This window comes from Mugil cephalus, chromosome 2 (genome assembly GCF_022458985.1).
Source record: "Mugil cephalus isolate CIBA_MC_2020 chromosome 2, CIBA_Mcephalus_1.1, whole genome shotgun sequence".
Classification (NCBI taxonomy): Eukaryota; Metazoa; Chordata; class Actinopteri; order Mugiliformes; family Mugilidae; genus Mugil; species Mugil cephalus.
Genome location: NC_061771.1, coordinates 8,130,005 through 8,143,803, shown reverse-complemented (window position 1 = coordinate 8,143,803; position 13,799 = coordinate 8,130,005). Strand labels below are relative to the sequence as shown.

The window sequence follows — 13,799 nt, the reverse complement described above, 5'->3', positions numbered from 1 at the left end:
CCTTAACTGCCGTTTCTTAATAATACTGCGGACAGAAGAAATTGGAAGCTCAAAGTGCCTCGTTATCTTTTTATAGCTGTCCCCAGCACTGTAGCCATTAATTAACTTAATATTCAGATCCACGGTTAGTTACTTAGCGGAACTCATGGTTGTTGAATGTTGCCGCAAGGTTTTAAGAGTCAGCATATTCATCTAAATATGGAAACGTCTTGACAATTCCTAATGACAATTCCTGATGACGCAGTCAAGCTTGACCAATAGATGAAGTTATGAGACTAAAAGGGCCGAACCGATTTTATTTACTTTATTTATTTATTTTTATTTATTAAGTAATACTAAGTAACAATATATTAACATTTGCCTCTTGCTATGATATATCATGCATTTGCTTCTCTTTACTAAAAAAATGACACAATATGTCACTTTCTGATTTGTGCCTAACTTGTGCACTGTGGTTGTATTCATTTGGAGCCATAACACATATAAAATGCTTTAACTTTCCTTTGTAGCCACACATTAAAGAGCTGTGTTATGATGTGGGTGTTGGGTGAGAAACTCTGTGTGAGGACAATTGCTGAAGCTAATTTGGTGGAAAACATATGGGAGCAACTAGATGTACCCGCAGTTAACAGTTCAACCACCTCTGTTTGACTAAAGGAAAATACTTATGGCTTGAAACAGCGGTTAAAACCCCAAATGATTTCCAACTGCAAGGCATATGAGGAGCTAATCTTCAGTTTCTTAATTGTCAATATTAGTGTGAATGTGTTTTTAAATTCCCTTTTATACTTAAATTCATGTAAAATAGTAAGATAATATAATTGTAAAATAGTTTTGTGAAAATTTTGTTAAATTATTATAATATTGTAGGAATTGTTAGGCCTTTGTGTTAGCAAAACATTCATCTTAAATTTGAAGATATGTTTTTGATACCTCTGAAACGTTAGTCCAGTACTCACTTTTAGCTTCACCTTTAAGCTTTAGATTTCTCCCCTTCAACTCCTGAGGGAATATTTGGCTTTTAGCTGTGAAGTGCTTCACCATGTTCGTCTCGTCTGCTGTATGGAGCCGAGGGTAAAGTAGCATGGATTTATCTTTCAGTTACAAGTGGAAAAAAAGCTTTTGAGAGCAGTATGACTTAACCATAACAGCCACATCGTGCTCTGTAAAACCAAAAACAATGAGTTGAAAGACACTAAAAAGGTTCATATGCAGGTTAATCGCTACAGTAACCCGCAGACACATGGTGTCATGGTTGTTCATCCTTGGGAACTTTCTGGAATAAGGCTGGCAAAAAATACTTTGCGACGACTGAACAAACCATTAAGTCTATCACCATCTATCTCAAGCTAAACCCAACAAGCTACGGCTAGAGGACGGTGTTGCCAGATTGACCAACCCAGATTGTGTGGTTTAGAAAGGTGGCTGTGAACAAAACTGAGCAGAGAGGTGCTCTATGTAGTCACCAGATGTGAGTAGTTGTAGTGCTGTATGTTTTCTGCATTGCTGCTTTTGTAATGGTAGGCTTCGCTAGCGTAAGCACTGTGGTTTGATACAGCACTAAACAAAATATTGATCGAATATTTTGGTGGTTTGTTTGCATTTTGGTATTTTTGGGGCAGCTGGAAACCATCGGCTGTATCCGGCAAAAAGTTTTTAAAGCTAACAGGAAGTCAGTGTAGCTCTATACTCAATATACTCTATTGACAAGTCTCACCATTTTAGTAAGGAAATGTGCATAAAAGAATCTCTTATGTTGCGTTTGCACTCCTGACCTACTGTATCTCCAGTACCAGGCGGCTTGGACGATTTCAATGACGCACAACGGGGGATGTCAATGAGCCACTCTGGGCTGCTTTGTATGTTTTTAGTCGCGTTGTAATGCTGTAAACAGAGATAAAGCTGCCAGTGCCACAAGGACACAGCTTGAAACCTGACAAGGAGGACAACTGTTATCTTCTGACCACACAAATCTGAAAAAAATCCATCCGCCTCATAAGGTAATTACTGAAAGTCATTGACTGCATGCTACACATAGTAATTTAACCTGTTAATAGTAGAACAACTTTGCTCCGTTCTGTTTTACACCACATTTTGTTTTGCCTCCTCTTCTTGTGCGAGTGCTTGTATTCTGATCAAAGATGTCCAAACCAACTAAACCCCATTTCTCTAGTCACACTTTATATGAATACCCCTCAAATGATATTAACGAAATAGGATTAAAGATTAACGATCCCTGTGAGTCAATAAAACCATGCTGTAAATTTGTTATATTACCCAGTTAAATACACTTAAGCCGCAAAGCAACATGGATTTAATAAGCAACAACAGGGTTATGGTGGAAATTTGCTTCAGCAGCATAATGTTTTGTTATCAGCCACGATATGCTCGCTGCTAAATTACTGCTACGGCACAGATCCACACGAGATGTTTTTCTGGAGAGTTTTATTTCCAAAAAGCAGTCAGAGAAAAGTAAAACAAGCCGGTCAAGTACGACAAAAACAAATCTCCCAAAGGGAAGAAAAAAATAAAAAATAAAAGCTGATAACGACAGAAGGCCTGATGATATATATACAACAGCAGACATCATTTTGGTGTTGCGGTACCAGAGAATCACTTGACAGACTCATGGTTTTCATCAAAACAAATAACAAAATAATGATTTTCTTTTAATGGACAGAGAAGGTTCTAAAAGTCAGCTAAGGCACACAGAGCCTCCCCGGAAAAAGAAGTAACAGGGGAAACGTCAGTCAGAGAAATTTGTGCAACAGTTGCTCGACAATACATTCCAGCAAGAACAACAACAATCTGGCATGTGATTTTTCTCTGAGAGGCAAACAGGACAAGGTTGTTGTCACATCTGTCCAAAACACTGAAACAGGTTATGTTACTTTGATCAATAAACACCATCTATTCACTCTTTGTGGCCAGTTATCGACACTCATTTTCATTTTACCACATTTGTATTTACACGTACAATACCTTTTAAACAATAATTTCAATACAAAATACCTATGTACATTTTCTTCATTTGTTAATAATTTTGTTACAAAATAGGACTTTCACATTTAGTTACATTTAATTAATTCACCTTTTTTCCAAAACTGTCATTGATCTTACATCATAATATGTCTCGCGAGGAGTAATTGTTCTGAGCACGGTGGCACTATAAGTTCAAAGATGGCAGCAGAAGCCGGCCAGAGGAAAACAACCCAACCCCAGAAGCGCTGCAGATGTGAGAGGGAAGGAGAGATATCAGCTATAACACACACATCTGACAAGAGAGGCAAGGTGAACTTGACATTAATGAACAGTAATGTCTGTTAATTAGACTGTGCAAAAACACTCCCTTAGCTCGTGTGGTCACTAAACAATGTTGACACTCACAGATGGAAACCTAATTGGCTTCAGATGAAACTTATTTCGAGGTAAAACAAATATGTGACCGTACCTCTTGTTCAGGATGTGTTGCGGTGCGGCGCTACCCTCTGCGTAATTAACTTGTCTCAGATATTCAGAGATTGTCTTGATGGCACAATTCAAATGCAATTAGGAGCGAAAAGGTGCCATGGACCCGATCTAATAAATAGGCATTTTGCAATCAAGATACAACACGATATTCACTTGAAATTGTACATTATTGTCACAGCATGAAGATCACTTCCACGCACTATCATTCTGAAACTGACAGGGACCATGAAACACCGAGAGTGACAGTTTCCTCTTCTATCCAGACGCCGTCCAGTGTGTTCGCTCGTGAACAGTGTTTTCACCCTCTCTGTTAGGTGAGGTTGTTAGTAGAGCTGACCTCTGACCCCACAGGTCAGGGTGGCTTTTTCTAGTGATGCGCTTGGCACACAGCCATGTAAGAAACCAAGACAAGGAGATCTATTCAGACAGGACAACACTGAGTAACACACAGGTGCGGGCCATAAAAAGATACAGTATAAGTTCGGGGTGGTGGCCTTTGTAAATAAAGGCGGCTTTCTTTACAAAAAAATATTTATCATGCTGCCAAGGCAGCGTCGCAGTTATTTAGTCACTGACTAAAAATATCAGTATTAATATAAACTTATAAATAAATAGCGACTCATGGACTCACACCCCCGTCATTCACACCATTTTTGAGACTTTGTGTATAATTATGTACAACATAACGTGTGTTGAAATGACTGGAATAAAAAAATAGGCGACAGCTAAAACAAGGACAGGAATTTTAAGGTCAGCTTGAGATAATTTTTTTGTTTTTGAGGCAAGTTGGCAAAAAATAATAAAAAAGAAAGACAAAAAAATAAATAAATCCAAGATGTGCGAAAGACTTTTTCTCCTCGACCTGTCACAACATCTGGGTGTTGTTTAAGTAATCTACACAATGTGAATGTTAGGTCTTATAATACTATTGTACAACAACCACAAATGGAGCATTTCATGTCATCAAATGCTAAAGTGTCTACATGGAATTTCTATTATAATCCAAACTGTTCCAATAATCCAGTTATTCTGAGGAGGCCTTTGTCTGTATACGCGTTCCGTTTTGATACAATGTGACTGCTGCACATTGTTAGTGGAGCCACGGCAACAGCTCCACAACCTGATCAGGCACTGAACTGAAGGAAGTTAATTATTCTGATTTACAAACATCAGTGAACTATCTAGACACATCTAGAAAGTAATTGGCTTTGACAAGTTCATTATTAACGGTGTTGCATTTGAGTCGCATCCAAATTAGTTTTGGGCTGTCTGAATACTTTTGAACAGTTCCTGGTTGCCTCCACACTAAGGTCTTGGAAGGGTTGGCAGTCCATACTCATGAGACCACTGTGCCCTGTGCAGGGCATTAAAAGCTGACTCCATAATTCATTCAGCGGCAAACTAAATGCTTGAAAACTGCAAGCGTTGATCACAGTAAAACTCAGCCATGAGAGGAAAAATAAATACACAGAGACTGAAATAGCAAAGCCAGCATAATCTCTTAAAAGAAGGAACCCAGTGGGAGGATCTGAAAATCATTCCCTCTCGCTTTCCGTCCAGACACCCTTGACATCTCCTCCACCTTCTTCCTTTGCATTTCCTTCCACTTGCAACAAACCTCAAAAATAAATAAAAAGAAACAGTGCCAGGGCCTCCTGTCCAGCTGGAGGCCTCGCTGCTACCTGATGCGACCGTCGGCGCGTGGCGCTCCCAGTTTGGATTTGGGGTCTGGGCTCAGGGAGCTCCACGGGTTCTTGGGACAGGCCTGCATGACGGGGCAGGCGGTGGGGCCCACGGCGCAGACGTCGGCTGCCTCCCACAGCTCGCCCACCAGGCTGTCCAACCAGTGGTCGAGCTCTGGGCCGGTGAGGGCAGCGTTCCTTTTGGCCTGCTCCACGTAACCCAAGCTAACGGGGATGTTGAGCACCGGGTTGAGGCCGTGGAAACTCTGCTCCATGTAGCTGTTCTTCTCTGGCCCGTTGTGGAGCTTCAGAGCATCCTCTGGAGAAATATGGGAATGAAGAAAGAGACAGTGAGTTAAGATTTCATAATCAGCGTTGGGAAGACAGATCGTAGGAGCAGGAAAATGCTGGGAGATCAGTCAGCACCAAGACAGAGAGGAGAAAATATCAAAGACATGATTTAACTTCTTATTAAATTAAAAAGTTAACATCGGTAGCTAATTTGCTTGGATTGATTTTTAAAACCGGACTGCGGTATATCAAGCCACTGCAATGCTGACATTTCGGAACATTAAGGACATTCAAGACGTGCCCTCATTCTTTCTTCCCATGACGGTCAAGCCCCGGAGCAAGACAGTAAACACAGACACGACTTCTCCTTAAAACACCTTCTCCACCCTCAGCTCCAGCAAAGCTTTAAATTCCTCACTGGTCCTCTAACTGGGTCGCTAGCCATCACTTCTGAGCGTGGCCGTGGAACACAAGCTCCCTCTCACCCAGCTGTTAGCAGACATCAGCGCTTTTCACACACCGGTGAAAGAAAGCTACAGTCAGACATGAGGTGCTCCACCAGGCAAAGGCGATGCTCAACCAGTGCCAGCCACCGTGGCTCTGTGGTAGCAGTGTGTGCTATGCATGCCTACTGCGCCTGTGTAGGGGTTTTGTGCAGAAAAATGTGTAGCCACGGCTGTGTGTGCGCATGCATACATGCGTCTGCCGCTGCCAATGTGCCGCACAGAAGGCCACATCATAAAGTTTTACTGGCACTGCATGTAGGAGGAAAACCTGGTGCCAGACAAGGCAGTAAATTACAGGCGGGTGGATGGAACAGCTAAGACCAAAGCACACATTACAACACGCACAGAGCAAGCCAAGTATACATAAGATTATTACATAATACCTATAATCTCCATCTAAACACAAAGAAGTTGATAATTCAGCGTAACTAATAATTACACATCCTTGCATGATAAATATGTAAAATATATGGATATGATATAACTCAGACATGTCTTACGAATTTAAACACACAATCACTGTTTCTAATGTGAACCAAAGCGGAGCCCCGACACCCAAGGCAACAGCCCACACCAAACTAATTAAGGTTTTTGATGCAGGGAGACAGCGGCCTCTGTGGCCACAAGCGGCAATTACACTATGCCAGAACCTTCACTAATCTCCTTGGAGGCCGGCAGTTTTATGGCTGAAATGCAGCGTTAACAGAACAAAAGTCATAGTTTATGCCCGCTACACAAAAATATCCTGATAAGACATCACACCAGACCAAGTAAGGCTGTAGTAGAAATGATTCCCTGAGTGCACTCGACTCGATGAGAGTGCATTTTATTGCTTTGCTTTATGAATGCATTGTCTGACGCATAAACTGGAAGACTGAGCTATTCATATATCAAACGCGCTTTAATTATGTATGAAGTATACTTCAGATTTATACGGTGAAAACATACAACGCAGTTTGATGTAAATGCACAGAAGTAAAGTTAACTCTCAAGGCAAACTGACAGCTTTAAAACAAATCCAAATATGATCCATCAGTGGTCACTGCAGTGGTCATGTACTTATTAAGACACAGAATTAAGTACAAGTAGAATAAGAGTTCTTAGAATTTTAACAAAATATGTAACAACTGAAGTTTGACAATATTTCAACTGTTTTCCGCAGCAGAAATCACTTAAAATATTTATTATTTTTGTCTGCATACTAGGACAGCACATGTTGTCCTGTTTCAGGCCTCATGCCTCTTACATAAACTATTCTACTACTTTTAGAAAATTAGGGTTTTAAGATTTTATTATAGAAACAACCAACATCGAGAAATATTTTTTTCTAGGGATTGTGAGACTGCATTTTTTTTTTCTTTTAGGTCCTTATAACCGCTTATAACAGCGGTGTTTGCTTGTATCAGAGGTGCAGTAGAAGTTACAGCGACAGTACGTACCAGTGGGGAAACACTTTATTATGGAAAATGTACGGTGCTAACGTGAGAAACCTTCTCCATCTGTGCATTAATTGAAAAGCCATAATTGCCAAATACCAACCAACTTAAACAGCCACAAACCAGCGATTAATATTTAACATGCGCTGTCGCACAAACCGCCCCACGAGGCTCAGGTCAGAGACAAAAGCTGCAACTTTATTTGTTGTTTCTTTTCGCCATTAAAAGGCTCAGGGGGATTATTAAACGGAGAAAGACGTGATTATTCTGAGGCTGGCGTCACAGCTCTCATGTGACTTTCACAGAAAACTGGCTGCTTATGGATTAGAACAATGCAGTCTTACCCCTTATCCACGCTGACTGATTGATTTAATTGTGTCATTGTTTTTGGAGGGCTAAGTGCGCTGTTGTTTAACACTCTGTTTAGTATGTATGAGCAGCTTGCTGGGTTATTAGGGGTGACTTGATGACAAATAACCAGGGTCTGCAGAGGCCCAGAGGCTTGATTAGAAAGGGCATCGCTGCGAACACAAGGCTGTGCGCATGCGTTCGCGTGTGTGAGAGTGTGTGCGTGTCTGCAGACATTTTGAAACACCTAAATCAGCAATCATTTAGGTGTTCGCAGTGAATGTTTAGTCTGTGGCACAATGCTGTTGCCAGTGGAATGGTAATTCAGTGCAGAGACTAAACTACTGCGCTGAATTCAAGAAGACGACAACTCACTGAAGTAAATAACTGTCAATTTGAGATGTATGACACGAGGCTAATCTAAAAAATGTTCTCCTACAAAAAAATCGCACTTGCTATGTTCTGAAATGTAGAGTAGAGAAGCACAAAACACAGATACAGTACCTCGAAACTGTACTCAGGCACTATTAGAGAGAATATTACTTTCACCCGGCTGCACTTGACAGTATAATGATACAAAACCCACAAAATACAGCTTCTCAAACTACAATCCAAGTCGACTTGGACGCAGTGTCAACGATAACTCAATGTTATGAGCATCACAAACGGTGCTGCTTTATTAAATTGCACTCCGAAGACACACCGTATGCGGTGTGAGCCTAAATCTGGAGAGTGCAGAGAAGTCTCCATTCGGTATAATATCTTAGATACTTCTTTGATGAATGATCGTCTGCGGTTGAGAAACAGCACAGCTGCGCAATAAGCTAAGCAAGGCTATTTGTACAAATAACACAATCAATAGTAATTTGGTGTTATGCTAAGGGTGAAACAAATGGCAAGTGCTAGTTGCAAATAAGCCTCATAACATCCACAGAGTGTCTCTTTCTCACCTTGTCGTATGGGCTGGCGCTTGTTAAAAGCCAACGGCGCAATTAGAAAGTGCATTTCAGCCACGGGGCTCCAGTGATGCAGGATGCGGACGCTCCACACGCCAGGACGCAGGGGCTGGTTGAGAGGCGGGCGATAGTGGGTGAACTCGGCGCTGGCATCAATCAGGATGTCGTAGGTGGCTGCGATGACGTTGGTGGGGTCGATCCACACGACCGTGACGGTGACGTTGGGCCCTTTAGCCCACTTCTGCATGCCCACCGTCTCGTCCATGGGACCCATCAGGCCGCCAAAGTTTCTGAACATGCGTTCTTTGGCGTCCCACTCTGTCCCGATCTGAAAGCGGGAGTGAGAAGAGAGTGAGTGACAGAATGGGGTAAGAACAGAGACAAGCAGAGAAACAACAACAGCACAAAACACATGAGATGTTCCTGTGTAGGTATTCACTCCAAGAAATGCATATAGCACATATAAATAAGTAATACACCGTGCATGCACCAGTTCTCTATAGTTTTCAAACAAACCAATATCTGCACTAAATTATCACGAGCTGTTATCCTCAGCATGCATTTTTCATCAAACGGCACCACAATCAAGCTCCACCCTCCACACAGCTGTTACATAATGTTAAAATATGCAGTAGCTGACAAGCCTGGTAGTTTGGTCCGGCACATTTGACTATATTTGTTCACTCTTGCTGCTGTGCCCGAGTGTATCTTTAACAAGGAATGCGAGAGGCAGGCTGAAGAACGCGTATGACTACATCCTGACCACATCCCCAAGGGGCGAAGATCAAATGCATCCCTGTTTGCTCTCTGAACACATTTCACAGTGATGGGAAGGGAGAGGCAGAGGGCCATGAACACCAGTATCCAGAGTGAACAGTATGCGTCCCAAACAGAAACTACAGTGGAAAGGATTACATCCTTAGCAAAAAAAAAAAATAAAAAATAGAGGAACTCACTGATTATATGCAGACACAGCGACCACAAGCTTTCAACTGAAAAAAAAGGGAGTCTAGGGAGGAGAGCTCGTAGAAATGAGGTTTCAATGCTTCCGCAGAGACTAGGAAGATGCATCCTCCGCTTCAATTATGAGATAAATAAAATGAATATAAGAAAAAATAAAAGATACAACTAAATCAAATATGTCTTTGGCAAATTATAAGACATCCACCTCCACCGGCTGCAGAACATGAAACGAGCTGCCAGCACACAACACACTGGAAGACTGCCAGTGAGCAACAGTGAGCCACTTTAAGGACCTACACGTTCACATAATTAACACTGGGTATGCATGTGTCTGCAGGTTAGTGGTTATGTCTTTTTATGACAACGTCGGACTTGATAATAAGAATTAGTCTATATCAGCCTATATGTTTCATAGTGGTCGACGCTGTAACCGGAGAGATCTGTGCGAAGCTGTGCAGTATGCAAAATGAGAGACATGGAGCGATAGAGATTGATGAGGGCGACAGAGTGATAGAGAGGGAGGCAACACACACACACACACTGAAAGGAATAAATGTCTGAGGTGTTGGCAGAAATGTGAGAGGGATGGCGGCTTTGGGAAGCGCTCGTCCTTACAATGGTAGCTGATTAACAGAGCCTCACCCGGGTGGACGATCAATGGCTGACTGGAATTGACTCCGCATTACATCCTCTGAGATTGCCATGTACAGTATAAATAGACGCTATGCAAATAAATGAGCCGCCCAGGGAAGGTGTGCGTGTCTTGAACATCCGCTGAAGTCACCCCGCTTTCAATTATTGGACTGACCCCTTCCACACATGCCCCTTGGACCTTGATTCCTTTCTCTTTAAATGACTAATCAACTCTCTTGTGTGGCACCTGAGTAGCTCATTATTTTATTCAAGGCTGACTCGCTGGCACACACCGCACCCCCCTCCCCCGATTGATTGTCATCACTCTCCTTTTTAAACCACACAAAGAAAAGCTGGGAGTATTGACGAAGGACTCTCAGTATATTCCACAAGGAGAAAGCCTGCAGACGGCTGTCTAACCACATAGTTGTGAGACATCGGGACATGTAAGACATGTCACACATGACATGTGAACATCCCGATGTCTCACAACTGCGTGCTGAACACCTGTGAACACCTCCTTGGAAGAAGCCCCTTAGGACTTGCTTCTGATTCTGGCCTGTAGTCTATTTGGCAACAAACAGCAACTAAGTGCAACATGAATTATGCACAGCTGGTGCTGCAGTCCAAGTTGGGTAGCTTCCCTTCGTCACTCCAGAGACTACACTAATACACACACACACACATCTAGTGTATACACACAGGCTAATAAGGTGCACATGCAACTTGTCTGACTGTTTGACTGCCTCATGACCAGGCTCAACAGACCCTGTCCTACTGACCACAGAAACACGGAGTACAACAAGACGGTTCCCTGCTTCATATATATTGACCTTTTGACGGCACAAATACTGTCTATACCATTTCTGTCACAACTGCTAAAATTGTGCAGGCGCATTCATAAATGCCTCTATAGGTAACAGAGGAACACACCAGTAGCAAGAAACTATTTCCTACGGTACAAAAGTGGGTCAAACAGGGATTAACTTCTGTCCCATCTCAGCTTCAGCCTATAGCTCAGGATGACCTTCACACTCAACCTGTCCCTTGCTGATTCAACCCAATAAGCTTTGGCTTAAGACCAAAACCCAATAAGGCCTTAGGGCCGTTCACCAACTCGCTGGCTTATTTCCTTCTTCCACTTATAGCTACACTTAGAAGAATATTCTTTTGTGGAACTAGTGCTGAGCTGGCAAACTCATCAGGACTCAAACCCATGTTGTCAATTATTCTATTCCTTTACAGGTCTGGCATCCTGTTTACTCACACTTTCCACTCACTTGGACCAATTATTCAGAATTTCCATTCCTAACCTGTAATTTACTAATAGCCACTGCTAATTTTGAGAAGGTTTAATCTTGGCTGCTGTTGACCAGACGAAAGGAAGGGGAGACTCTTGATCTGATAACGACTCGTACATTATATATTTCTCTTTTATTACTTTTTTCAACATATGTCTCTACCTATATTACTTGTTTCATCCTCTGCTCAATTCGGCGCCTGACTTAATAGAAATCATAAAACACTCCCACCTCATAATACAGCTCTGTTCCATTGCTTCTCAGTGACCTGGCGACCCTGCAAACCTTTGCTCCACGTCACCGGCTGGCCGGCGCCTACAGTCTGACACTTCCATTAAATAAGGCAGGTCAGTTTGATCCGCCAAGGGCATGGACAGTCCCACTTTACATCTGGACCTGCTTAAAATCATAGACCACGGATGTCCCTTGAGGGTCCATTCAGTGGCTTATTAGTGCCACTTTTGGTGAAGGAGGGTGTAATTAAACGCAGGTGTACACCAGCAGAACCGGACGACATCCCAGGGGAACAGACTGAACTAGCACTATGGGTAAGATGGATAGGGGCTAATAAAGATACACAGGAGAGTGATGGGTGAGGAAGGGGAGACGGAGAGCACGACAAGAGTGCAAGACAGGAAATGACATTTTCTGTAATAAGCACGCAAGCTGTGATGTATCCAAACAGATATAAATGAAAAATTTGGGAAAATGTACTTTACTTTCTTTCTTGTTCCAAACTTGATGAGAAGATTACTAACACAATCATGGCTGTGCACAAGATGTAAAGCTACAGCCAAACACGATAGCTTAGCTTAGCTTAGAGTGAATATTCCATAAACTGGAAATATATAGTCGGGCTCTGTCAAAAGTAGGAAAAAATATCTTTCTACTGATATCTAAAGCTCACAGGTCAACATGGTATATTGACTATTGACTCTATAAATGAGGACACACTACAATTTTACCCACAATTTCCAGCTGGCTAAAGTCTGCACCAATCTACACTAGTTGGGTAGTTGGCACAAAAATATGATAGTGTGTGAGGGGAAGAGACCGAAATCAACCCCAATCGTAGTCAATCAAACATGTTTGAATATTTTGAGCTGAATCTGGACGTAATCTGGTAGTCTAACCTAATAACTGACCGAAGTGCAAACAAGTGTTGCCAACAGCTAATGAAAACAATGAAAATAAAGAGGGTGGGACACAGGGAGTAGTCAGAAGACCTCTCCCATTTGTGGTCTTTGACCATGTCCCTTTATATGGACAAACTTAAACAACCAGGCTTATTCTGTAATTGTTTCATGAACCAAATCTGCCCATTGGGGTTATAAGGTGTAGACTAGCAGCAATGTGAAGGAGCAGGGGCAGAAGCACAGTCAGCTTTATTGGCCAAGTATGCGCGTACATACTAGGAATTTGACTCTGGTAACTTTTGCTCTCTTGTACAAAAACACAGAACTTATATGAGTGTAAAAATAAAAGCATAAAATAATCTATCAGTATAAAAAAAATAAATTATAAAAATTATAATGAATACAAAAAATAAAGGGCAATAACATTTATTAAAATTCAGTGAGTTGTAGGCTTTGGTTCCTACCACCAAATGCACCATGCTGATAGTGAGTTTGGAGCATTTGGTGATTCGGTGATGGGGAGGCGATGATGGCAGTGAGGGACAGTTCTTGACCAGTCATCATGATAATTTATAGTCTCCTGGTTTCATCCATTTCAGGTGGGAAATATACAAGTACAAGGGTTACCTAGGCAACCAGATTCAGGTCCAACTGTCAGCTACAAAGCGAACAGGCGACAAGCAAATCACTTTATATGTAGACGAGGTTTGACAAAATTACCCTTCAAAAAATAAATAAATGATCCAAACCGGTAGTACTATAATGTTACCAGTTTGAGTTTGAGAAAAAAAATAATGTTAATCCCAATATTTCAGGCTGCATTTTATGGATGACATCACAACATAATGGATTCTAGCTATTTTCAACCTACCATGGTACGTGTGTACATGTACAGTATGATACTGGACGCGCTGTTACAACTAAGACTAAACCATGAGTGAAAAGTCAGTCCTTCTTCTGTATAAGAGTTATCCATCACAGTGTAATATACTTCTCAATGTCAAGTCTGACTTGAGGTGAAACTCTAATTTTAACCATGTGGGCTTTAAGTGGTCCTATACTAAATCGTGCGTTAT

At 41.8% G+C, this 13,799-nt stretch overlaps 1 protein-coding gene across 1 annotated transcript in view; it reads right to left on the bottom strand.

The window, feature by feature from the left end:
• Nucleotides 1-2,428: 2,428 nt before the first annotated feature.
• Nucleotides 2,429-13,799, bottom strand: part of xylt1 (xylosyltransferase I) — a 75,236-nt gene continuing 63,865 nt past the window's right edge. The window contains exons 10-11 of the mRNA XM_047578895.1: nucleotides 8,685-9,018; nucleotides 2,429-5,472 (exon numbers count right to left, since the gene is read on the bottom strand). Coding sequence (XP_047434851.1) covers nucleotides 5,150-5,472; nucleotides 8,685-9,018 — 657 coding nt within the window. The 3' untranslated portion in view covers nucleotides 2,429-5,149. The remainder of the gene's footprint in view (nucleotides 5,473-8,684; nucleotides 9,019-13,799) is intronic.